The sequence below is a fragment of the Naegleria gruberi genome (genome assembly GCF_000004985.1).
Source record: "Naegleria gruberi genomic scaffold NAEGRscaffold_61, whole genome shotgun sequence".
In the NCBI taxonomy this organism is placed as follows: Eukaryota; Heterolobosea; class Eutetramitea; order Acrasida; family Naegleriidae; genus Naegleria; species Naegleria gruberi.
The window spans coordinates 197,240-223,553 of NW_003163266.1; the positions used below are offsets into that span (position 1 = coordinate 197,240).

Consider the following 26,314-nt stretch of genomic DNA (forward strand, 5'->3'; position numbering starts at 1 on the left):
AGCGTAAGTTTGGATTCACTTTGTTGACATTAAGATGTTAATTTTCGAAAATTCAGATGGTGAAATTGTTGAGTGCTACTCTTTAGAACCATTCATTGAGGGAGAATATCAAAAATATTTTAGTAATAGTGGAGAAGTGCCATGTATTGCGGCAGCCATCCAGTCTCCAGAAGTAATGGCATTATTCCAGACCTCCCAAACGTTCTCCCATTGGACATATGAAATAACCAAACAAAATTTAATAGTTACAGATATTCAGGGTGTGAAATATAGAATGACAGATCCAGCAATTTCCTCAGTAGGTCAATTATATGGAGAAACAGACACTGGTGAGGAAGGATTTAAAGACTTTTTTGAAGCTCACTATTGTAATGAACTTTGTTTAAAACTTGGATTGAAACATCCAAACGGTGATTTGTACATGGAACATCCATCTCTTCCAAAAACAATTTCAAACACAATTGACCATGTAGACTTCTGTTCAGGATACTGTTGTGGAAACTATATTGAATACAAGATTGGTGAGAAAACACCAGATGGCACGCTTTTTTGCAACAAATGTAACCAGCGTAATAGTATAACTGAAAAGAAAGTTTGTAAAAAGAAAGGATGTTCCCTTAAATTTGAAATTGAAAGATGGTATTGGGTATCAACTGGAAAACATCCACCAACCAAATGTCATCTACACAGAGGAACTATAGCATCTGAATTAAGGGATTGGAAGAAAAACAAAACCCTACCAAATGGAGCTCTCTTCACTCAAGAAGAAATGCAAAATCAATTAGATAAGGATCCAGATTTGAAAAAGCAATTTGAGAAGAGTATCATCCAAGAAAAGAAACCAGATTTATTTAATACTGTTGTTATTTCAAATCTCCCTGCTAGAACAAATTCCATGGATATCTTTAATATGCTTCCCCCTTTCTTCACTAATAGAAATCAGAAAGTGAAAGTCACTGAACTTGAAGTGCCTTCAACCTTCAGCATTGAGTTTGAGAATGAACCAATTGCGTTAGAGGCATATCAAATTCTTGGATCATACATCCATAGAAGAAGATTAATTGTTTGTAGACCTCTACAACACAAACATGAATCAGTGAAACTGGATAAAAGCTCCATCAATATTCAGTTGTCAAAGTATCCAAATGTTAAATGCAGTGATATTTTACAATATTTCAAGGATTCGAATTACAAAATTCAAGACAAGTACTATGAGGAAAACAAGTTTGCAAATTTCACATTCTCTGATCCCTCAATAGCACCAACCTTGGTCTCAAAAGGTTTATCTATTGATGGCACACTTGTTAAAGTTGTTTATAAGAAGGAGAAGCCAATTACTAAACAAGATGTACCACTAAAGAATTTTAAGGAAAAGAAAATAGAAATTGATGAAAACGTTGACAAGACATCTGTACACATCAAATGGAGACCTAAAAATCCATCCGAATCTGTTCAGTTGCAAGAGATTGATCTTTTAAAACTTTTGAACCAATCTGACATTTTTAAGAAGAAATTCAATTCTGCTAAATCATTTATGCAAATTACTTTCAAATCAGAACAATCTGCAGCATTATTGATTAAAAATGGTTTAAAGTTGCCAAACTTCAAGTTTACAATCAATTTCAAGAAGATACAAGAAAATGAAAGGAGCAATGATTGTAATGAAAAACGAGTACAAAGTGAGGCCAAATCCAAAAAAGAAAAGCAATATCCAAAGGTTGTGGCAAACTCGCTTACTCCAACATCTGATTCAACTACCAAAAATCTTAAAAGCAATATTTCAACATCTAACAATCAATCACCCAAGCAACAAAATATTTCTAAAATGCAAAATTTGATGTTTGTTTTTGATATTAACACACTTTTGAAAATTGGTAATTTACGTAATTTACTAGGACAATTTCTAGAAAACCACATCCAGTTTTGTGTTCCAGATATTAAATTGGACGAAATGAACGAAGACACGTTTGCGGTTCAAAATTTAGTAGATGAATTCAAAGAAATCAATGTACAAGTTCCTGATGAATCAAATAATCTCACTTTAAGAACTCTTAAAGTAACCAAAAAGGTGTCTGACAATTATCCAAATAGGAATGTTATGCTTGTGACAGATGATAAAGAATTGAAAGCTAACGCAGATAAATTCAGATTGAATGTTATCAATAGCTCAGCAATGAATCAATTAATTAGACAGTCAAGCGTAAATAATTCAGTACCAAAGCCAATACCATCAATTTCCAATCCATCACAAAAATCTACAACTATTCCAACAACTAATACTGTTGAAACAATTATCATAGAACCATCTAATCAAAGAACAACCAACACACCTGTACCTGTTCCTGTTTTGCAAAGTATGACCAAACTGATTAGTCATGGAAAGAGAAAATGAATCTAAATCAAAAAATAGACTATTATTAAATAATTTTTATTTTTGGATAATTATTGGATGAGAACAAATGTTTGTTACAAACAATACCCTATTGATCGTCCACTGCGAAAGCTTTATGAATGGCAACTATTCATGAGTACTCTAATGGAGAGAAATGATAGCTTGTTTTTCCACATGTTGAGCACTTGAAGACATTCTCAAATTATCTAAACTCATTCTCAATGCAGAATCTCCTCCTCTAAAAACCTCCAAAGTTCCCTCCCTTAAATCATCTTCCTTATTTGGTTCGTGAATGTATGTTTTCATTTGACCTTTTCCTTTCACTTCGACATATCGTTCTTGGAATTCGTGTTTATCTTTGAGTCGTTGATAGCATGTTTCGGTTACTTGAATGAATCCTGCAGGGCATGTACTTTCCATTCTTGAAGCAGTCTTTGATAATGTTATTTAAATTGTAAAGTGTGAAAAATAAACTTACATTCACAGCATCAGACCAGACATCGTAGGCATATTTCAATACTCCACAAACTCCTGCAACTATTGGTCCAGAGTTAATGCCAACTCTTATTCCAATATTCAATCCATGATCCTCACAAAACAATTGAACTACTTCTGACAACTTGACAGCAAATGTGAAAGTTCTTTCCACATGATGAGCTTCATTCATACCATCAGGTTTCAATCCAGCAGTACAGAAATACTTGGATCCAATTGTCTTTATCTTTTCCAAATTGAAATTGATGGTCAAGTCATCAAATTCATGAATAATTTCATTCAAAGTTTGAACCAAATCAAAAGCAGATAAATTCAAATCCAATAATCCAACAATATCACTAAACAAAATGGTTACATCATCGAACTTGTCAGCAATCAGAGTTTCTCCTGCAATCAGACGTTGAGCTACACTCTCTGGCATGATATTCATCAAGAGAGATTCGCTTTTTTTCTTTTCCTCAGCTAGTTCCTTAACTTGTACTTTGTGTTCTGAAATATCACGCATGAAACATGAAATGATGTTTCGTCCTTCTAGTGCCGAAACTGAAATTCTCAATTCAACTGGGAATGATGAAGAATTCTTTCTTAAACCATTTAGTTCAAGAGTTTCAGAATAGCTTGTGGCAGAAACTCCCATTTTGGAAATGACTGGTTCTAGATTGGCAGCTGATTCCTTGTCAAATAATTTGTGGAGTGGAAATCCAATAATTTGATCTCCTCTGAATCCAAATAACTTTTCAGAAGCATTGTTGAAAATGTCAATTGTGCCACTTGATGAGCAAATGACAGCACTCGTTAAGGCAGCTTCTAGAATGGCTCTTTCTTTTGTCGTTTTGAATTTGTTTTTCGATCTGGACTTTCCATTAGATAAGAGATGGAAGAAGATATAGTTTCGAATATCGTCATTGGTATCCAATATTTCCCATGGAATGTAATTGAACAATTTTCTGAGAACATAATTTTCATTCTCAATGGTAGAGGTATACGTGTAGGTAATCCATGTCAGAAATAGCAATAATGGACAACCTAGGACAGCTGACAGTATTGTCATCAATGGTTGTTCTTGGAAAAAGTTGTAATAACAGAGTTTGTTTAAGGTTTCCAAATTGGTGAGTAGTACTATGGAATGATCAAAGAGAAATTCTGCCAATTCATTGATTTGTTTCATTTCTAGAGAGATAGTTTCGTTTGAGATTAGTAATTGATTGAAATTCAAAATGCTAGTTCTGAACTGCCCTATTTGGGTATCCAAAGATTGACAATCAAAATGAGAACAATTAGTTGGCAATGTCAATAATAAATTGTCGATATTCGGATTGAATCCACTCAAACTAAAGTAATCATCAATTTGAGAACCATATCTCAACATATTCCAGTTTCTGTCAAATAAACTCATATCTGCCAATAATCTGTCATGAAATTTAACTCTCTTCTCATAATCTGCAATTGAAGCTACTTGAAGAAGATCATATCTTAAACTCTGAGATATATGCATTGATTGTGCTGTAGATTCCAACTTGTAAAGTCCATGTTCCAATATTTTCAATTTTCTGAAAATATCAGCAACGATCAAAGACATGGTTGCTGTGGCCACAATGAAGGACAAACAAACAACAATTACCAAAAAACTATTGGATGAGATACTATCCTTTGTGGAGTCTACATTCGTACCATCCTTATCAATCAATCTCTCCATTCCAATAATGACCTTCTTGGATTCGTCTTTTGGAATTTTCTTAAACAAGTTTAGGATTTGTTTTCTCTGGTGAAGGAATTTAAAACTACAAAAACCATTGAAAATCAAATATAGAAAGAAAATTAATCCAATAAATGATGATAAGGCAATGTAAGCATATGAATAGTTCCTTAATTCGCCTTGTTGGAATTGAAGAGTTTTTTGGAAGAAATCTAACATTCCATCTGAGAATGCTACTCGATTCATTTCAATGAAATTCAATAATTCTTGACTGATCTTCAAGTTGGATGTGTTTGTGGAAATAATTGTTTCAGATAGAACTCGTTTCGTCTTTTTCACAAACCATGAAGTTGAGGAATTTTTGTAAACTTGATTATCAAGAAGGAGAGTCTTGTCTTGTTTAGTATACAATAAGGAAACCAATTCATTGAATGAGAAGGAATCGAATAGAGTTTCGAACGAGTCAATCTTTGCAAGGTCGTTTTCCAGAACGTTCTGAAATGATTTTCTATACTCTAAAGATGAGCTATAATTCAAAGTTGACATTGCTCCAATATTTCCATTCACATTCGAAACTCCACAAAGTGTAGAAGTCGGAATTGAACTCAACATGGCAGATTTCAACAAAATATCGAATACACTATCATTCTGTGTAAATGAAAGTCCAACAATTAACAAAATTGCAATCAACACAATCGAAACCAAACCAGAGCTCACAATAAAATAAAACGTCGTTCTATTCTCATCCTTCTTATGAAGTGCCGAGCTGAAAACTTCTTGTTGCTTATCAGCTTGATCCATCAACTCTTCTGGTTGTTGTTCACTTACAGAGATGGAATCAAAGGCCTCATCATTGACATTCTCACTGAACATGTCGACTCTCATGCCGTTGTTGTTATTGCTGCTACTACTTGTGTAGCTCTTTGTTATGATGAGTTCTCCGTGTGTTTTATCTGATCTTTCATTATCTGAGTTGTTGTTATTGGATGAAGAATGTTGTGAGGATGGTTTGAATTTGAATTCTTCCTGATATTGAGCGAACATTTTCTGAATGGCATGATCTTCCTCATTGTCTATAAGGAGATTGTGGAAAGCTAGGTCGCATTCATTGGATAATCTTTGAATTTGTTGAACAATAGTGTCAACAGCAACAGAGGCCAATAAATTCTTCCAAAATTGGACAATTAGTAATCTAAGCATTTTGATTCTACGCTTCGTTCCCTCCATAATGATATCAGAGGCTCCCGAAGATGAAGTTCTCCCTTCAGATAAATTCTTTTCCAACTCTTTTGTTCGAATATAGAGAGAATATTGAATGAAAATGTTGGCTCTCTTTTTCTCTGCCTTCTTAATCACTATTAAGGCAAGAAAGAAGTTTGGTATTTCCTTGTAGAACATGGAAATGAGAATTAAACTCTGAGCATCATGGACTTCTGATTTGTGAACGATTCTAATGGCATCATTTGCTAATTTCTTATCCTCATCCGATCCTTTCAATGAAAATTTAATAAAAGTTGACAAGTAAGGCAACTCTCTCTGTGTTAACAGGACATCAGATCCACAATTTACAATTGCCTTAGCGAGATGCGACCCCCTCCTCTTCACAGACTTGGAATAGAATTCCAATATCAGAAATCCAATCACGAAAAAGATGATTCCCAAAACAAGAGGTGAAAAAGTCAATCCCAATCCAAATTCCCACATGTCATCCACGTTGATGAGAGTACTCACGAGTGAGGCAATTCCTACTCCAACTCGAGCAAATCCAATTCCACCATAAACTGCATTGGCTTTCCTCCTCAAGAATGGTAAATCGACAAACATCAAGACAATAAATCCAATAGAAAGAACAATATAATAGACAGGTCTCAGGAAATTGACTATATGAGGAGTCACTCCTGCCACAATCAAGTACAATTGATTCGTTCCAATCAGATAGCTCATCACGAATGGATTCTCCAAAACAAATTTGGCCTTACTCGCCACCATCGTATCACAAAATATCATGACCGCGCTCATAGTGATCAGAATTTGAATGATACAGAACAGTAAACTGATACTAGCCAATATACCATTCATCGTGCCCCAGCATTCCACATTTCTGAAATTCCTCAATGCAAATGAAGGTGGAGCTCCCTGAACAATAGAAACCTTACTAGTAAAATCACAATCAAAGAAACCTTGCATGAGACCATAGGTTATTGGCAGAGAGAGGAAGGTCATTAGGAAGAAGACAAATCTACCTCCAGTTCTGATCTTTTTCCAATAAGAGCTACCCAGAATGATGGATCGGTAGGTAATGTAAATAATCAGAAAGCAAATTGACTGCATCACAAAGACAATCACTGCCAATGCAATAAATCCTTCATAGGGCAAGTATTGAAATCCCAATGTTCTTGGTATGAGTAATATGTTATAAATGTATCTGCCATATTCACCCCAATTATAATCGATGGCCACTCCTAGTGAAAGCGTCTGATAGGCAATCAGCATGTGTATCGAGAGACACATGAGTGGATGCAATGGTTTTTCCAATTTGAGTGATTGAACAAACATGAATAGTTTCCTAGTGATGGCTCCTTGATTGTCTGTTTGTGAAGGTTGTGAATTCACACCAGACAGTTCATCAGAAATTACATTAAAGTAACCACCTCCTCCTGCTGTTGTTTTTGTTATTGCTGCTGCTTGATTCCCTGAAGCATTATTAAGACTACTAGTACTTCCATTGATGGGAAGGATTGAGTTGGAGCTGGGAGCTTCGGAGAGTCTGTTAGTCGATCGTCTGGAGAGAAAATTCGACCTCGTCTTGAGATTCCTTCCACTATTACTAGTATGAAGTGTATTGTTATTGTTATTATTTGAATTTGAATTTGATTTATCCATATTGATGAAATCTGGATTATGTTGAATAGGAATTGTATTCTTCCTTAATGTTCTAATAACAAAATATATGAACAGTTCGTTTTAACTAATTAGCTAATTGATATACTACTATTCTGTGTCAAAATATTTCCTTAGTCGTTAAAATTTCAACAATTTATGCCGCCTACTAATAATTTCACCACTTTTTTGCAATTATTTGCAATAATTAAAGGTTCTATTTTGAATAAATTGATGTATAATATTGATGCAAATGATGATAAAGGAAAGATGTAGTGAGCCAAATTTTACTCTTGATGATAATAATTCTTTGCTTTTTGTTTTAATATTGAGCGAAGAATAAGCTAGCTTACAGGAGCTAGTTTGCACAGCTCAAAGATGCAACAACAGCTCCAACCACAACAACACACCACCACCAAAACAGTAGAAGCCACTATATTTCATTTGGCTTAAATTCATGTTTAGAAGTCGGTGTGATACGTTTATGGAAACTCCATCACCTTCAAGAGATTTGTTTTCCAAATGGCCTTATTTACAGCTCCTCAGATTTTCGCCTCAATTTGAAGTTCGGCCTTAGAGTGGCGCGTTTACCAATTTTGAGTTCATCATATGTGCAACAGCAAAGAGTGAAAGCTTGGCATGAGAATGCTGTTTGAACCTATCAGAGAAAAGATGTGCAATTTGAAACCCAACATCTGGTAATGTGAGGTTGTGAATTATTAATGTTGTTGTTGTTTTTTTAGTATCTCTTGATCAGTTGAGTTGTGGTAAAATATCATGATTGAAGTTTCGTGTGGTTAAAAGTGGAGTATTCTGTTATGGGCCATGTCTTGATTGGGATTGAAAATCCTTAATTCCACCTTTGAATAAGATCAGGTTTGATCAATTCAACCTGAAATGGCTTGATAAACCATAAAGTGATTTTTGCAATTCATTAGAACCCATGAGATATTGCCTTATCAATAAAAGACAAAATCAAACAGTTGTTATTATTATTGTTGCTGTTTATTAACATAAATGATTAACATAGAGGCGTGTTAGATTGAATCAGAATCAATAGTATTATCGACATCATTGGATTCTTCATTCACTTGCTCAACAAATTGAGACATGAGTAATTTCATACAACGACCCTTATCTTCCAATGAAAGTTTCTTGAATTGTTTCAAGATTTGCTTGACTGAATCTTGTGTACTTTCTGATGATTCCTTCTTCTCCTTCTTTTCCTTTTTTACTATAGTTGGCAGTGGAGATCCACTTAGTAAACAGTGAAGTGCCTTTAGCTTTTCCTTCTTGTGATAATCTTGAACCTTCTCTTTGAAATCACTGTATTCTCCAATCTCCTTTCCATTCAAGCTGAATTTAATTCTATCAGCAACTTGGCCACTTGTTTTATAATCTGTAACTTCATTGCAAAATTCTGTAATACTGTCCAGTGAATTATTTGCATAGTGAATATGACCATCGGAGGACAATACTGCCTTGTGATCAACTTTTGTGTAGGTGAGGCTTAACTGAATAACAGTAGGAGTGGATGATGACATTTTTTTTGTGATTGATTGGATGAGTTGTGTAGTATCTTTTTTTATTCTAAAATTGTCTAAAATTAGAATTGATAAGGAATTCCCTTAATATTCAATCAAAACAAGAAATTGTGTGTCGAAATACAATAATTTACACTTTTGTAGAGATGATTTATTTCTCCCAACCATATCTTTGAGCAACTCTGAAGAAAGCTTCCTTAGCTTCGTGTTCAGAGTATGGGGAGGTGTTTGAGAAATCCAATTGAGCTTCACCTGCAACCATTTCAGATCTGATTTGAACAAAGATTGATTCAAGAGAACAGACTGAACTCCAACCAGAGCTAGTCAACAATTCCATACAAATGGAACCACCAATAGTGACGTGACCAGTACGGAAGGCAAATCTTGGCTTGAGAACTCTGATGAATGGTGGCTTGAACGGGAATTCAAGAGGGAAGGTCAAATCCAATGTAATGTAACTGGTTGTGTTAATCAATTTGAAATAAAGAGATACTTACTCGATACCATTCTTCTTCTTGTATTCTTGCAAATCCTTGGCAATTTTACCATCTTCCTTGATATCAAAATTGAAGAATCTGATTTCCCAATGGAAAAGATCATCATTGACAGGATTGGCACTAATACCAAACTTTTCAGTGTTAGCTTGTTTAATCTTCATATATTCCTTCATAATGCAATTAACACAACCTTCTGAGGCACCAGTTGGTTTTTTGAATTTCTTCTTCATTTCTTCAAATTCTGGATCATATCCTCCACTTGATTGATGAGTAACTGGTTGGATTGGATCATCATCCATATCATCACCAATATCAATTTCAACTTCCTCTGGTTCTTCGTCACCACCATCTTCATCACCCAACAAGGCAGATTCAACTTCCTTGTAGAGAGCAGTAGCCTTTTGTAAAATATCAGTGAGAGATCTCTTTCCACTTCCACAATAATCACTCAATGATTTGACAAATTTAACATCTCCAACTTCTTCCAAAAGATAGTATTGACTGGTAACTTTCTATCATGATCAAGAATTAAATTATAATAATTGATGTATTTGATTGATAATTGATGTTGATCAATTTAATAACAAATAGTACATAAACTCTCCATCATCATTCAAATACTAAATTACTTACGAATGAATCTCCATTCTTTGTTACGGAAAAGTATGGATTATCTTCAGCATCTACTTCGCTATCTACAATGACAATAATCTTCTCATCAGTACTATTACTCTTCAAAGTCCAAGAGAAGGAATTTTCCTTTGGGTTGTTGATGAACTTTTCTGCTTCAGCCTTTAAACTCATCTCTGATCAATTCGTGAATTTTTTTTGCTGGAAATTACTTTTGGGTCTAAATTTAGCTCAGATTGCTTCTGTTGGAAAATTCAATATTGAACTGAACAATGAACCAGCTGTTAAATTTTGTAATGTATTGAAATTGATATCAAATAAATTTAACATTTCATATTAGTTTTTAATATTAGTACTAGCCAACAGTAACCAATCAAAATTATTCAATATTTGGAGTTAAAAAACTCCACTGAATTCTTCCTCCGCAAAATGCACTCCTCATTACTTCTCCAATATTGACCAGCAGCATCTTTCCACTTCGATATCGATTCCAACAATGCCTAACCACATCGGAGAAGTAAATCAAAAAAGAATCTTGTCAATTTTTCAAATATTTTTCAAATTTTTGTTATTTTAAAATTTTCTCTCACAGAAAAATCATCAACACCAAAGATTATTAACATGTCCTTGCAAAGAAGTTTAGAAGCAATCAAGGGTTTGCATCCTGCTCCATTGTGGAATTACTTTGTCAAACTCTCCCAATGCCCACGTCCATCCAAGAAGGAAGAAAAGGCTATTGAATTTTTGAGAGCCTACGCTAAGGAAAATAACTTTGATATCAATGTTGATAATGTTGGCAATTGTTTGATCAAGGTTCCAGCTACTCCAGGCTATGAAAATACTCCAACTGTTGCTATTCAAGGACATATTGATATGGTTTGTGAGGTAGGTTTATTGTTGCTGTGTGGATTGTTTAAATGTTTGGATTAATACTTTCATGTGATGATGAATTAATTTATTATTATTTATATATTTAAATATTTAATATATGTGATAATGTGATTTATAATCATCATGATGATAATGCAATTTCCATATTGAAAATCATGCAATTTCCTGTTGTTTCCATCAATTTATCTTCATCATCAATTTATATAGAAAAATGTAAGCTTTAACATTTGGAAGTTTTCTCATCACTCTATTACTCTAATCAAACTAATTTAAATTATTCATCATGCTATTTAATAATTATCATAATAGAAAACCACTCAACATGATTTTGACACTGATCCAATTACATTGATTCGTAGTCAAGATGGTGATTGGATTCATGCTGATGGTACTACTCTCGGATCTGACAATGGTATTGGTGTTTGTTGTGGATTGGCTCTTGCCACTGATAAGGATGTTGTCCACGGACCAATTGAATTGTTGTTGACCATTGATGAAGAAACTGGCATGTCAGGAGTTATGGCATTAAAGCCAGAATTCTGTACTGCCAAGTATTTGTTGAATTTGGATGCTGAAGAACTTGGTGCTTTCTATGTTGGTTGTGCTGGTGGTCAAGATACTACTGCTTCTTTCGATATTGTTGAAGAAGAATTGGTTGACTCATCTTCATTTGAACAAGTTTCAATTATGGTTTCTGGTTTGAAGGGTGGTCACTCTGGTATTGATATTCACACTGGACGTGGTAATGCCATTAAATTGTTGGCCAGAACTTTGAAGCATGTTTTGGATGAAGTTCCATCTGATAATCTCAAAGTTTTCTATATTGAAGCTGGTAGTAAGAGAAATGCAATTCCAAGAGAAGCTTGGGTTAATGCCTATGTCAAGAAGGATAAATTGGAAGCTGTTAAGGAAAGAGTTGCTGCTTTTGAAAAGTTAGCTGTTTCTGAATTCAGTGTTCCAGAACCAAACTTGAAGATTTCTGTTGGTCCAGTTGAATCTGCCACTACTTCTACTAAGGTCTTTGCTAGTGAATTCTTGTCCAAATTGATTTCAGTCATCTTTGCTGTTCCTCATGGTGTTTTCCAAATGAGTCCAGTTATTGAAGGTCTCGTTGAAACCTCTACCAACTTGGCTATTGTCAATACTCGTGATGGTAAGATTGAATTCTGTACTTCTCAAAGATCAAGTGTCAACTCTGCCAAGAACTACGCTGCTCACAGTGTTGCTTCTGTCTTTGCCTTGTCAGGTGCTGACGTCAAACACTCTGATGGTTATGTTGGATGGCAACCAGATATGAATTCTCCACTCCTCAAGTTATGTAAGGATGTTTACACTGAAAAGTATAAGGCTACTCCAGAAATTAAGGCTATTCATGCTGGTTTGGAATGTGGTTTGCTCTTGGAAACTTATCCAAACATGCACATGATTGCTTATGGTCCAACCATTGTTGGTGCTCACTCTCCAGACGAAAAGGTCAGAATTGCTGATGTTGCTCATACTTATGAATTGACCAGTGCTATTTTGGAAGCTATTGCCAAGAGTCAATAAATTGTAATTTCCACATCATTTATTAATATCAAATCAGGTCTTTTTCAAGAGTTTAAATTTCAATTCATGTCTTTCTAATTCATTCGAATTGAATGAAATTGTGAGCTAAAAGTCTTTTGGTTAGCTGTACAGTAAATTATTCCACCATCTTATTTAAATGATAACATCATTATTCCTCATCCTCGTCTTCTTCATATCTGTAACGTTGTCTCTTTTGGAGCTGTCTCTCATATTCTGCTTGATAAACTTGACGAAGTTGTTCATCTTGAATTTCCTCAGGTTTTATAATTGGTTTTCCTTGATTCGTTCTTTCTACATTTTCCTTGTAAATCTATTGTGAAAATTAAATTCCGAAATAATTCCAAATATTAAAAACGACATCAAATGTGAAATCCAAAGTTGATGTCACCAAATTTTTAAAAACACCTACTGAATAAAGAGGATTTTCATTGGCTTTCTTATCTAACCATTGTTTACTCCACTTGTTAATTTGCAGCGAGAGGAACACTACTCCGATGACTGATAGTGGAGCAGCTACTGTGACAACCTTCATCCATGTCTTCGGTTTTTGCATTTTTTTTGAATTGTACAAGTTTTTGATTGAATCAATTAATTTATTTTTCTTTGGAGGTTATTCCTGTTTAAGGTTGATAGACAAGCAAAAGTTAAATAATGTGGTTTATTGATAGACAATTGTGGCTGATTTGGCAGCATACTCAACCAAGTTATGCTCGTTTTCGCCAACACCAAATGAGGTTTCAATAAATGCACACAACATTACGTTAAGACCCTTAGGTTTAAAAATGTATAGCAAATGGTCAACTTCTGCAAAACCAATCCTCTTTACAAAATGGAAGTGGTATCGCGAAACTGAATCGAATGCACTAGCTCCAAATTTTGATGTGGCATCTTCATCCCTTACAATTGTCTCAATGCCATTGAAAGCATCATGGCTCAATTTGTGGAATAGCATATTTTCATATAGACCTTTTGTAAATTCGTAATCTTCATCTGTACATGAACTAATTTTCTGATAAACTATGGAGAGAATTTCAATTTGATCAGTTTCAGGACCGAGGCATCTGGTAGACCAAAATTCTGCTTCATAGTGGCTATGGCTATCCTTATTTACAGATTGTGCTTTCTTTACAATCCAATCGGCTGGAAGAAGAATGGTCAAATTCTTGCTTACAGATCTCTTTGTCCATCCCTTTACAAATTCATCAACATCAGAATTTTCCACAACAGGACGACTATTCGAGACGACACTATTACCATCCCAGTGACCTAATTCAATTCGAGCATGCTTATTACTCTCTTCGAGTAATAATGCTGCTGTAAAATGTTCGTTACGAATAATTTTAACTGATGCCTCAAGAGCTCCAGAGATAGAGTTATCCTCCCTCAAAGAAGATAAATTTCCTTGTGATGCACTAGCCCTCAATTCGTGAGAGTCTGTATCTGGAGTACCGTTTGTATGATCAATTGTTGAACTATTGGAAGAAGTTGGAGAGCCAGGTCTAGAATTATGCATTCCCTTCATAGCAATCTTGATCGATTTTTCCACGTTCACACAACTCAAATCATCCCCATCCACATAAAAATCTCCTTCTGCAATCTTTTTATCCTTTCTCAATGTATGGGACTCCATTAATGTGAACCAAAATTTAATTCCATGCTGAGAACATTCAATGGATGGAAAATCAAATTCTAATCACCATTAAATAATCAATATTGGAATCCAATATAAATTCAAAACAACTCTCAAAGAACTTACCTTGATTCCAATTAAATACAAATTCATCTGTTTGATCATTGATCTTGACTTGAACTCCTGAAATATTATCATGAGATTCAATTGGTGTTGAGGCACATGATTCGGGATCATAGGTTGACAATGCCTCATGACTATTTACACGATCCATTCCCAAATTTTCCAAACAAGGTGTCGATTTAACCTTAACAACTGTCTGTTTGTGACTCTTTTGATCACAATGATGAGTTCCAGCCTGTTGTACCATCAAATAACATTTTCGTGGCAAATCCGCATGAGGAGCAAAGTGTCCAGCAAGAACTCGAAAATGTATTGAATCACCCTTAGCAAATACCATCTTGTTTATATTCGATTGATGATGATCGTATTCGATTTTTCAAAATTCTCTCAAAATTCTCTATTATAATACTCTTTTGAATAATATTTGTACTCTACTACAAGTAACAAGTAAACTGTTCCGCAACTACTTTTTGATGAAATAATAATAGAGTTTCAACTGTTCGGAAAAAAGCGAGGGAAATTTCCAAAGACTTGTTTTGAATTTTTTTTTTGTGATTGTTGTTAGAGCGATAATATTCGTAACCGTTCATCTATGCATAGTTTCTGTTATTTGTCCGCCAAGAATCGCATTAAATGGGACAATTTGTCTTGTATTGGAGGGTAGACACAAGACGGCGAAATGGTGCATTGATGACATTTGGCAGTTTTAAAGTGAGGAAATAAGGGAAATGAAAATATCTTTTCCATTTCTCCTATCAATAATCTAATTGAATTTAGTTTACAACAGTTTACAATGAAATGCAAATTTAAGGTTATATATAGTTGAATGCTTACTAAGATGAAGGTACTAGATAATACTAATAATTGATAGAAAATACTGGTACTCGATTCATTTCATCCTCTATCTAACTGTTTGAAAATTGTTATTTTTGGGTTGGATTAATTTTCCATAGAGGTTTCGAATTTCTGCAAAAAAGTTCTTTTTCTAATCTAGAGCACTCTTTACTTTCAAAAATGAATTTCATTCATAAAAAGAACATTTGATTTTAAGTGTTAATAATAATTAAATATTAAATAGTCATTTGTAATTTATTATTTAAAAAAATAATTTTAAAAAAAATGGACTCACACAATATCAGAGTTTTTCAATCACAAGATATTTTGTGCCCACACGATCTCGGACAGCCCTACTGCAGTGCTGCGAGTGATAGTTTATTCTGGGTCGCATACAATGGAATTGTCAAAGGCTACTCGACACAAACAACACAGAAAGAGTTTCATTGCCTTTATGAATTTCAGCCTTTGTGGAATCAAGTGGATGCTATTCATTATTTGCCAGATATTAGGAGAGTAATTACGGTGGAAAGGAGAGTTTTATATTCATCATCTTCATCATCATTGAATGGAGGAGCAACAATAACATCCTCTCCGATGAATAATAGTTTAAATGTTTTGGCAACATCATCAAATTTGACGGATTTTAAATCAAATCTCACGAGTGTTAATAATAATAACAGTCAGGGAACAAATGGTGGAGTGAGTGTGGAGCAATGTTGTAGAGTTTATCATTTTGATTATGATAAGAAGGAGAGAAAGACAATAATTACACCTTCTACATTACCGATTCAACATTTTACGACATTTGCTAGTGGAGATTCTTTAAATAGTGAATTGCTTATTTCTGTCTGTACATATAGTAATCAACTGTTGACTTGTGTGAAGGATGTTATTTCATTGTGGAAATTTACAAATCATGATACATCTGTTTGTGTGTTAAAACTTCACACTTCTTGGAATGTCAAGTGTATTTCTGTTTTTAACCAATTTATTGGGTACGGAACAACAAAAGATGTCCGTGTTGTGGAATTAAAATTAAAAGACAGTCAAAAGTTTGAATTTGTGGAGAATATTCAAGAGGATGACCTCATGGAAGAAGCTGAATTACAAAACAATGCAGAAATTCTCAACACTAAAAATCTATCACTATTGGATATTCAAAAGAAAATTCAATCAAGAATTCAGGATCAATTTATTGGACCAACTATTGAAACTCAATCCACACCAACCAGTACTTCCATTCTACAAAGGCAAAGAAATGGATCTGGTCCCCTCACAAACAAGACAATGGCCATGTATTGGGGTAAAAGTCAATTGGAATCTAGTGACGAAATACAAATTCGTCTCGATATGGCAACCAAAGAATTACTTCCTTCTCCAGCCACTCAGAAATACAGTGAGGCTGTAGCAATAACACCTGAGGATAGAAAGAAGAAAAAGACTGCCATTACATTTTCAACTAATATTGCCTATGATATTGTTGGAGAAACCACAACAGTCGATCACCCAGCTTTTGTAAATACTCACTACATGTAAGTTATCAATATTATTGACCTATGAATTTGTTTATTCATTAATAATTACAGTGAGGCTTGTACCAATTTACTTCACAAACATTTCACCGATGAGGAAAGTCCAAGATCTATTCACTTTCTTCAAAACATTGCTCAAAAGAGAGACTTTAATCAAAATACAGGCATGAAATGTATTTTGAGTACTTCAACTTGTGGTTATGTTTATGGATTATCGAGTCCTCAACAATTACTTTGCGAATTTGAATATACAGGAGAATGCTTAATGAGTGCTGTCAATTCATTGTTCCTTTATGCTATTACACCAGTAGGATTGGAAATTTGGTCAGTTCTTGGCAGTAATAATGGTTGCCTTCTCAGGTTCCATCCTTTCATTGGTCTCAAGAACGTCTCTGCCACAGACAAGCATGTCATTCTTCTCTCCAAGATGAGCAGCAACGAGAATGTTTCCATTGCTGCCTATTATAACCAACAGACAGAGAAGACTGTTCTCGTGTCTGACATGAGAAGCATTGAGAAAGTCAGTAGAGCTTCAACAGCCAAAGAGGGTTCAAGAAGTGGCTCACTCCTACCAATTTTCAGTGCAAGAAGAAAAAAGGAAGAACCAAAATCCACAGCCCAACCAGTTGTTGAAGAATTTTCCTATAACATTTATGCCCTGAACTCGGTAGAATTATGTGAAATTTATGAAGACATGCTCGAACATGCCATAATGTACAAGACCCAAGATAATGCCAAGTATATGAAACTTTTGAAGGAATCTCACAGCTTATTGCAATCAAAATATTTTGAACTTTTAGCAAAGGAAAAGAAATTGGATAGACCAGAGACAGATCCGGTCATTATTTTAAAAACAAGAGTGGACTTGCAAAACTATACTACATTATTGAAGAGATCATTCGGATTAATAGGTGATACCTATGTTTCTGCTGGACAAATCGATAAGGCAGCCTATGCTTATTCGAATAGTGACAGACCAATCGATAATGTCTTTGAGAATTTGTCTGTTAGAGAAGAATCTCTTCTTCTCTTCCTGGATCATGTTCTCTTTGATAATGACATTAGCAATATGGAGAAGGTTTGCTCAGAAGAATTGGGTGATAAAATACTCTCCATTTACAGGCAAAGAACGCCACACAGATTGTCCAATGTCATCTTATCTGGTAGTATTAACTTTTCCAAGAGTCATGCCATCTCACTATTGCATGAAATCAGTGAAGAATATATCAAGGCTCAACAGACTGTTTCTCAACTTGAAATGAGTCAAGGAGAGCAAAACTGCATTGGAGAACAATCTTGGTTTGATATCATGCCTAAAGATGCAATTGTTCTTTCATTGATGCAATTGAACAATGGAGAAGCTGAGCAAGCTATTACAATTTTAAGGTCTGTGGAAGGCAACTGTTTGGTTGACTTTTTGATCAATTATCCAAACTTGTTAACTTCACCAAGCGAGCCATTCTCCTTGTTTGCAAAAACTATTAGAGAATATGCTCCATGGTGTTTATTGGAAGCCCTTGTACGTTTGACCTCTGCTAATTGTTGTCCATTAGAAACTCAACACGTTCTCAATTTGCTGAAGGGAGAAGAAATCAAATTTACAGCTGAAGAACTTCCAATTACACCTCTTGTGATGCAACAAATCTACTTGTCCTCACTACTTATTGCTGGCGATTATACAAATGAGAAAATACTAATTGATAATGCTCTCCTATTACTCAAAGTATTCATATCGGAATTGGAACAAGTAACTCTAACATTGAAGCAATCTGACATTGAGTTATTGGTCAAGTGTGTTAAGAGTAAGGTGGATTTGATTAATTCTTTGAATTCTCCTCAACCTTTCATGTCTCCTTCAGATATTTCATCAAATGAAGATATTATAGGTCAAGAGTTTGCTCCCCTCATCTCAAACCTTTCACAACTTCAAGATTTGAAGCAATATTGTTCCTTCCTCCACTATTCATTTATTCCTTTCCGTGAAAATCTCAAATGGCCAAAAGAATTTGTAAATTATGAGTTTGAAAAGAATAGAGACTCGTTTGGAAATGTAAACTCTAAAACCCTCTCAGAAAAGTACAACGATGTTAATAGTATTTTAGAGAGCATTTCAATGGCAGATGCTACCCTCTTTTCTCTTACAGAGAATGACCCATTCCTTTTAATGATTCACTTGTTGTACAGTGCCCAAGGTTTGATTTGCTTCTTTGTTCAACTTCTTTCAGGAAATGGCGATCTTTTCCAAGAATTTATCAAGATTATTGAATCTTCCAACGCTCATTCTACAGTTGGTTTTGAGACTTTGAAAATTTTGTGTATGACTGGTTCAAAACAACTCAAGGAAGGCATTGAAAGATTATTTGAAATTCTTGGACAAGTGAATGAAGACAATGAAAATTTCAAATCTAAAATGGATGTTCTCTATGGATTCATTCAGGAACACTGCAAGAATGTTGAGGAATGGAAGTGTGTTCTCCAGTTAATCTTTGAATACATTCAACAAGTCGAATCAGTCAATACCCAAGATTCCAAGCCTGCCATCTGTCCTAAATTCCTCTACAATTTACTAGATCGTGTGTTGAGAAATTTGGCACTTACCAACACTCCTGAGGAATTCCTCACTCTAATCCCAAAGAATGGCAGTATGAAATTCTTCTTTACCTACATTCAATTGTGTTATTCACATTTCACAATGAATATTACCAACAATACCAATCTCCTTAATTTTGAAATTTTGTAATGTCACCTCCACCAAGTAAAGACAATCCATTTACATTATCCACTCTCTCTTGATTTTCACTGTTATTTAAGTACATTCATAAAACACTTTACAAAAAAAATGGTAGACAACGAGATTGGTAATCAGCCTCACGAACAACACAACGTTGTTACTCCTCCGAATAATTATAATAATGCAACGAATACAACGGATGATGAGGTAGGTTTGAAAATAATCAAAATAGAAAAAAAATAGAATCAACATATTGATGATGAATTTTACATCATTAAATAATCGACGAAAATCGGAAAAGGATTTGGAATTGGGAGTGGATGATTTGGATTTTATTAATAGTTCCTTCTCGGACCGTACACCATTGAATAAGGATTTTAATGATGATGCAAGATCAGATTTTTCAAACACTGATAATTTAATACAGACACCATCAGAAAGAGTGAACAGTGGAGGGAGATCTATTCAGACAATTGTTGGATCTTGGTTTGAGAGAGTTAAAAAATGGTTTGGCAGTAGTATTTCATGGCTGATTTTTGCATCAATAGTTACAGTTTTAATTTGGCAGCTGCCATCGGATGTTGGACGATATATTGCTTATCCATTTACGATATTTGGAACATTTTGGCACGAGATGGGACATGCCACAAGCGCTTTACTTTGTGGAAATAGTTTGAAATACATTATTATTGAAAGCAATGGATCAGGATTGACTGTCTATGCCGATTATGCAGATAGTAGGATATGTAATGCTATCATTAGTGTGAATGGACCTCTTGGTCCAACATTCTTTGGCTGTTTAATCATTTGCTTATCTGTTCTCTTTGTGAAACATGAAATATTCTCGAGAATTTTACTTGGTTTAATTTCAGTCATTGTATTTGTTTGTACAGTTTTACTGGTGAGAAAATCATTATTTGGTATCATTTTCTTACCATGTCTTGCTGTAATTCTCTTGGTAATGTCTGTCAAAGCAAATGGAAAGATACTGACATTTTCATTGCAATTCATTGGAGTTCAAATGGCTATTTCCATGTATCAGAATATTCTCTACCTCTTCTCCAAAATGGATGGTAAATCAGATACTGGCTCTGTAGAGGTTCTCTTCAATGGATTAGTTCCCTATTGGATGGTAGCAATATTCATCATTATTGTGAATGTCATTTTAATCTTGGTGAGCTTTCTCTTTGTCTTTCGTCAATCCCTCAAACAGAGTACCTAAGAATCAATCAACAATTACAAACCAAACACACAATTTTCACAATATGTCTTGCATTCTTAATGAAAAGTATCAAATTACTTAATTTACAGAAAGCATTCCTGTGCGGCATTACAATCCCTCCTTTCTTTGCTCATTGGAGAGAGCAAATAAATTGGAAAGGCCTCTTTTTGACACTTCAAAAACTTCGGGTCCTTACTTGCCTCGTCATCTATACTCTCTAACAACAACAGCACCACATCAATGGAATATTCACAACAAATTTAATTGTCAATATACACAGTAGAAAAAAACAAGAAGAACCGTTCATTGTTGTGGATAAGATCATAAGAGATATTTATAATAGCGGAGTTTGTGTAGAATAGTTTGACATCATCATTGTAGAGAAATATATATTAATTCATCATCAGTAATAGACATGTGGAAGACATTGCAAAAGAGAGGAATAATTTCCTCCATTGTTGCCAATAACAGCAGTGGCAGCACTTCTACTACCAATATTCATTCGAAAAGTCGTTTGATGATCAATTCTTCCTCTTCTTCATTGTCCAATTCTCTCATCACCAATAATAAGAAAAGATCTTTTGTACAGCCTGTAAATAAGCTTTTTACATCTAATCAACAACAAGAATTAATAGATATTAATAATAAGAATAATAATTTATCATCATCATCTTTATCAACAATACAACAAACACGTAAATTCAGTACCATCAATAATTCTACAAATAATTCAACAACAACAGCAAGTTCTAAACAAATCATTGAAGAAAATAGTAATATAATTATTAATTTATTGAGAAAGCTTGGAAAGGGAATCTTTTATCTTTCCTTTGGAATATTAGGTGCTTTAATTTCAGCCTTTCTATTGATGAAGGGTTGTTTAGAACTTTTTACTAGATTTAAACTCGATGATCCAGAAGATGCACTCTTTTATAATGAAGCACTCATCAAATTCATGTATAATTTGGAGAATTTAGATAGATTTGTTAGGGCTTTCTTTACACTCTTTGTTATTGCTGGAGATTATTTCCTTCTCTTGGATACATCATGGAAGAATCCAAAGTATTGGTTCGGAGCACCTTTTCCTGATAAGAATTCAGATGAATTCAAGCAATTAAAGAAGGCACATCACTATATGAATGCAGTAAGATTGAAGAATTTGTTCATGTCTTTCAAGGGAATATATATCAAGTATGGTCAATTCTTTGCTTCGTTGGGAGGATGGATTCCAGATGAATATTGTACTGTAATGGCTGCTATGAGAGATCAAGCACCTACTGTTGGATATGATGAAGTGAGAAAGGTCATTCATCAAGATTTTGGAAAACCACTCGAGGAATTGTTTATTGAATTTGAGAAGGAACCAATTGCTTCTGCCTCTATTGCTCAAGTACACAGAGCAAGAACTAAGGATGGCACTCTTGTTGCTGTTAAAATTCAATATCCCTATGTAAGAAGATTCTTCTTCAATGACATGGAAACCAATGATATTGCAAACAAGTTTTCAATTAATGTATACTATTTGCAAGATGATGCAGAGAATATTGATGCATTGGTAGCTCTCAACAACAAGTTCAATGAGGAGTTGAAGGATGGTCTCTATACGGAACTTAACTTTTTACATGAGGCCAACAATGCAACCAAGGCAGCCGCAAACATGAAAAAGAGAAAGGACATTTACATTCCTAAAGTCTACTCTGATTTGACTAGTTCAAGAGTTTTGACTATGGAATTTATTGAGAATGCAGTGAAGGCAGACAATGTTGAAGCTATTAGAAAGATGGGATTTAGTGAATCAGACATTTCCAAGAGAATTTTAAAGTCCTTCTCTGAACAAATCATGGTTCATGGCTTGTTCCATTGCGACCCTCACCCTTCCAATATTCTTGTTAGACAAAACCCAAAGAATCCATCTGAACCACAAATTGTCATTCTCGACCATGGTTTATATAAGGAAATTGATGATGACTTCCGTAGAAATTATGCTAATTTTTGGATGAGTATTATTCTTGGAGATACCAAACACATGGAAAGATATTGCAATCAATTGGGAATTTCTGATTACAAGCTCTATGCTTCCATTATCATGATGCAAGGTTTTGACTCTCTTGTTTCTACTCAAAACGAAAAACAACTTACTGAAAAGGATTGGGAAGAGTTCTTCACAGCCATGCAAGTTCAAAGAGATGATTTTGTGAATATTTACAAGAATATGCCAGACAATATGGTCTTTATTTTGAGAACTGATAATATCCTCCGTGCTCTTAACAGAGATTTAGGAGCTAAGGTCAATAGATTTTCAATCATGGCTAGAGCTGCTGCTAAGGGATGTTCCATTAGAAGTGACGATGGTAATATGAGTCGTTTGAGGAGAATTACTCAAAGAATTTCTTCCTTGTCAAGCAGAGCTTATTTTGAAATGAGATTATTCTGGCTCACCTATGTTAAATCATCACTCCTAGCTCTCTACGTTTCATTGTTTGGTATTTATGCTGAATGGAAGAGAAATACCACAATCGAACGTAATTTGTACATACTTGAAACATCCAAGCACATTTCTGCTGGATTTGAGTAAATAGTTTTGTTTTCAATCACTACAACTTCCATCTTTCAATTCTTCCTTCTGATTATGAATTGAATTATTAAACTTGAACTATGAGGTTTAATAATGGTATCAAGATCAAGTACTTCTATTGTCAACTTTATCTAGAGACTTATCCTTAATGGACAAAAAGGAAACTTGACTAAACCTATCCCTCACAACCTTTTATTAATTTTTATAACCTTTTATTATACTTTAATATTATTAAGGTATATGAACTCCGCTCCAAGGAGGAATACAATATCACACCGACAATTGCTATTTTACTACACATAAGGTAGGTACCTTCACTGTTTCACGCACTTATTAAAAACAATGTTTGATAAAAAAAATGTTCAGTGAGTTCTCGCTCTCAGTTACCTTGACAACTTGGCTCTTGTTACTTCTTGCGCTTACTGCTGTTTGCGTTCAAGGCTCATTGAGTATTCTTAACGAGCAGCAACACAACAACAAAACCAAGAAACGAAACGTTATTATCCAACTCCAAATCCTAATGATTTACCATATTATGGTTATCCATTCAGTTTTAATACCAGCACTGAATTGTTTAAAGTCTATACATATGAAGGCCCTACATGTAGTAAGGACTATTTGATCAGCATGGAAACTCAACCTCTCTACCAACCATCTCAATCATGCCTTCAAGTGAGTCCAGGTGTCTATCAACAATCACATTGTACCTATGCAAACTTTATTCTTAGGGAGGAATGTGATGAAGAATGTAAGGTGTGTGCAAAGATGACAACTCTCCCTCTTCAACAATGTACTCCAACAGGTGATGGTCATGCAGTCATTAGAATGTGTGGTGTTCTTCCAAGAGAGAGACCACCTAAAATGTTGTGGAAACTTCAACATGAAGAGAATGGTAAAACATCATCATGCATTCATAATAAGGTCATTAAGGTCAATGGAACAGTCATAAAGAAGAAAAAACCTATTTGGATACCAAGAGGTTTGAGAGGTAAAATTGAAGATGATGTTTCGTGTGACATTAGAGATTACAATGATGGAAAGAATACTGGAAAGATTGGAATTTGTAAAGGAAATCTTGAATATGAATGTTCTTAAAGATCACTTGCTGGAACAGAATGGCTCATCATGCACATGAATAAATCTCAGGGCATGAGAAAACAACATTGTGTGAATAACTGATTATTGAAAGAATTGATATTGACCTCATTGTAAACAATCGGATAATCTTTTTACATACCAAGCCAGTGACATACAATGTTGTTTCTGTATTAACAGACAATGTTTTCCTTATTGAAATGTGAAAGTTAAGAAGGATTCGAGAAGTGTCAACTTTCAACAAACAAAAAAAATGAAAAAATTCTTCCAAAGCAAAAGTGTACCACAGATTGACGTTATCGATGTTCCTATAAACACGTGGACTGTCAATAACTTTGCAGAGTGGTTAACCAGAGAACGTTACAACAAAACTGTTATTCAAGGTATGTAAAATAATCCGAAACTTTCTCTAACACTTTCCAATAACTTTTCTCAGCCATTACTAAAGCCGGATTTGATGGTGGAGCTCTCATGAATTTCCACATTGATGATTTGGTGGATAGCAAAGTTCCCGAACCAACTGCACTCACAATCTACATTAAAATTCAAGATTTAAAAAAGAGACAAAGTCAAATGGGAATTCTTCATGGATATGTTGCAAATGATGGTTCTGATATGGTTGTTGTTGTGGCAGAAACAACCACTACATCAACTTATAGTGGTGATTTGTAAATTGATTCATTGAAATGGATGGAAAATTGACTATTTTTAAATAGTTAATATTTTTAAATATTTAATAGTAACAATAGTATTAGATAATTATTCGATGTAAAATAATGTAGAGTGGTTGGAGATGTTGGAGATGAGGAAAATTTTGTTATATTATTTCTTGATAATTGTAAATTTATAAAACAATTTGTAAAATTAATTTCACACAAAACACAAAATGTCAATATATGAAAAGTAGATAAATAAATGTAATTTTATTTATGAACACATTTCGATTTCCAATAAATTTGGAGAAACTCTTTGAATGAAATGATTGAGAAATGAAAATGGATCATTCACCAAAATAAATTAAAATTGAGGGCGAATCTGTTAAAAACTTCCAAGTATTTTTCAGTGAGATTCTTCTAATGTTTGGATAATCCAATTGCAACTTGACATTTACTCTTTCTGAATCCTTAAAAAATGATTCGTATTCAGCATTCGATTCTCGAATTCTTTCTTCCTCAACCCTCAAAACTCTTTCAATTTCAGCTTCACAAATTGAATGATTATTTACAATTTTTCTCCTCAAAAAGTAAAACAAAACTCCCACAACAATTCCAATACCCAAAACGAAAGGAATTGCAATCAGAAAATAAACTAAACTATTGTCCATGTCCACAATGAGTGGAATCACAAGACACAATGAAATTACACACAAAATCACAACTCCAACCACCACTCCAACACTATAATATTTATCCAATTTAGAAACATGTTTTTCCATCAATGAATTGCACGGATACACAACATTTCTGATTAAATAATTTTCCTGATCTGAACTCAGCTGATTTTCCTCTTTTTCATTAATTTTCAATGATAATAACTTGGTATGAGAATCCAACTGAATGGTGGCTACTAATTTTACATCGTGTTCCTGTTCAAATGTTGGTTTTTCATCCTGTTTTTCCATTTTTGGTTTTTCCACAATAATTGATGTGGTATGTTCATCAGAAGAAAAATTGTGGATTAAATCCAATGGATCATAGGTCGGGATGGAAGTAGTTGTTTGTGCCGTGCTAGTGGATGTATCATGTTGAGCCATTTTTTTTAAAGAAGATTTTAAAACTTTTCAACTCCTTTTTCATCTCCGAAAAACTCCTGAACATGTTTTGATAATTCAAAACATTGTTTCCAGTGGACAAACTTTGCAATTTATTACACTCCTTCTAAATTTCATGTTCTAATTATCATCTAATAGTTGGCCACATGAAGAATAAGGCACCCAAAGTTCCTCCACTCAACAAGATTGCAGCCAAAAATCCTC

General features: G+C 34.3%; 12 protein-coding genes across 12 annotated transcripts; 6 read left to right on the forward strand and 6 right to left on the reverse strand.

The window, feature by feature from the left end:
• Positions 1-274: 274 nt before the first annotated feature.
• NAEGRDRAFT_73532 (uncharacterized protein) lies at positions 275-2,392 on the forward strand (the record flags this gene model as incomplete). The annotated part of the gene is made up of 1 exon (XM_002671399.1): positions 275-2,392. The coding sequence occupies one exon, from the start codon at positions 275-277 to the stop codon at positions 2,390-2,392; it is 2,118 nt and encodes a 705-aa protein (XP_002671445.1).
• Positions 2,393-2,533: 141 nt separating this feature from the next.
• On the reverse strand, positions 2,534-7,466 carry NAEGRDRAFT_73533 (uncharacterized protein; the record flags this gene model as incomplete). The annotated part of the gene is made up of 2 exons (XM_002671461.1): positions 2,534-2,824; positions 2,871-7,466. 2 exons carry the CDS (start codon positions 7,464-7,466, stop codon positions 2,534-2,536), a joined length of 4,887 nt encoding a protein of 1,628 aa, XP_002671507.1.
• A 1,034-nt stretch (positions 7,467-8,500) lies between these two features.
• NAEGRDRAFT_73534 (uncharacterized protein) lies at positions 8,501-9,007 on the reverse strand (the record flags this gene model as incomplete). The annotated part of the gene is made up of 1 exon (XM_002671462.1): positions 8,501-9,007. One exon carries the CDS (start codon positions 9,005-9,007, stop codon positions 8,501-8,503), a length of 507 nt encoding a protein of 168 aa, XP_002671508.1.
• A 121-nt stretch (positions 9,008-9,128) lies between these two features.
• NAEGRDRAFT_81521 (uncharacterized protein) lies at positions 9,129-10,322 on the reverse strand. Its single transcript, XM_002671463.1, has 3 exons — positions 10,138-10,322; positions 9,505-10,016; positions 9,129-9,465 (listed from the first exon to the last, which is right to left on the reverse strand). The coding sequence occupies exons 1-3, from the start codon at positions 10,306-10,308 to the stop codon at positions 9,159-9,161; spliced, it is 990 nt and encodes a 329-aa protein (XP_002671509.1). The 5' UTR covers positions 10,309-10,322; the 3' UTR covers positions 9,129-9,158.
• A 413-nt stretch (positions 10,323-10,735) lies between these two features.
• On the forward strand, positions 10,736-12,594 carry NAEGRDRAFT_81522 (uncharacterized protein). The gene is made up of 3 exons (XM_002671400.1): positions 10,736-11,019; positions 11,233-11,238; positions 11,335-12,594. Exons 1-3 carry the CDS (start codon positions 10,756-10,758, stop codon positions 12,571-12,573), a joined length of 1,509 nt encoding a protein of 502 aa, XP_002671446.1. The 5' UTR covers positions 10,736-10,755; the 3' UTR covers positions 12,574-12,594.
• Positions 12,595-12,742: 148 nt separating this feature from the next.
• On the reverse strand, positions 12,743-13,147 carry NAEGRDRAFT_73537 (uncharacterized protein; the record flags this gene model as incomplete). Its single annotated transcript, XM_002671464.1, has 2 exons — positions 12,743-12,904; positions 13,004-13,147. 2 exons carry the CDS (start codon positions 13,145-13,147, stop codon positions 12,743-12,745), a joined length of 306 nt encoding a protein of 101 aa, XP_002671510.1.
• An 86-nt stretch (positions 13,148-13,233) lies between these two features.
• Positions 13,234-14,895, reverse strand: NAEGRDRAFT_81523 (uncharacterized protein). The gene is made up of 2 exons (XM_002671465.1): positions 14,351-14,895; positions 13,234-14,283 (listed from the first exon to the last, which is right to left on the reverse strand). The coding sequence occupies exons 1-2, from the start codon at positions 14,682-14,684 to the stop codon at positions 13,253-13,255; spliced, it is 1,365 nt and encodes a 454-aa protein (XP_002671511.1). The 5' UTR covers positions 14,685-14,895; the 3' UTR covers positions 13,234-13,252.
• A 571-nt stretch (positions 14,896-15,466) lies between these two features.
• NAEGRDRAFT_73539 (uncharacterized protein) lies at positions 15,467-20,669 on the forward strand (the record flags this gene model as incomplete). Its single annotated transcript, XM_002671401.1, has 4 exons — positions 15,467-16,716; positions 16,771-19,358; positions 19,563-19,654; positions 19,749-20,669. The coding sequence occupies 4 exons, from the start codon at positions 15,467-15,469 to the stop codon at positions 20,667-20,669; spliced, it is 4,851 nt and encodes a 1,616-aa protein (XP_002671447.1).
• A 415-nt stretch (positions 20,670-21,084) lies between these two features.
• On the forward strand, positions 21,085-23,258 carry NAEGRDRAFT_81524 (uncharacterized protein; the record flags this gene model as incomplete). The annotated part of the gene is made up of 1 exon (XM_002671402.1): positions 21,085-23,258. The coding sequence occupies one exon, from the start codon at positions 21,085-21,087 to the stop codon at positions 23,242-23,244; it is 2,160 nt and encodes a 719-aa protein (XP_002671448.1). The 3' UTR covers positions 23,245-23,258.
• A 344-nt stretch (positions 23,259-23,602) lies between these two features.
• Positions 23,603-24,339, forward strand: NAEGRDRAFT_73541 (uncharacterized protein; the record flags this gene model as incomplete). Its single annotated transcript, XM_002671403.1, has 2 exons — positions 23,603-23,693; positions 23,732-24,339. The coding sequence occupies 2 exons, from the start codon at positions 23,603-23,605 to the stop codon at positions 24,337-24,339; spliced, it is 699 nt and encodes a 232-aa protein (XP_002671449.1).
• A 253-nt stretch (positions 24,340-24,592) lies between these two features.
• On the forward strand, positions 24,593-25,011 carry NAEGRDRAFT_73542 (uncharacterized protein; the record flags this gene model as incomplete). Its single annotated transcript, XM_002671404.1, has 2 exons — positions 24,593-24,722; positions 24,776-25,011. The coding sequence occupies 2 exons, from the start codon at positions 24,593-24,595 to the stop codon at positions 25,009-25,011; spliced, it is 366 nt and encodes a 121-aa protein (XP_002671450.1).
• A 328-nt stretch (positions 25,012-25,339) lies between these two features.
• NAEGRDRAFT_73543 (uncharacterized protein) lies at positions 25,340-26,092 on the reverse strand (the record flags this gene model as incomplete). The annotated part of the gene is made up of 1 exon (XM_002671466.1): positions 25,340-26,092. One exon carries the CDS (start codon positions 26,090-26,092, stop codon positions 25,340-25,342), a length of 753 nt encoding a protein of 250 aa, XP_002671512.1.
• Between the last annotated feature and the right edge of the window lie 222 nt (positions 26,093-26,314).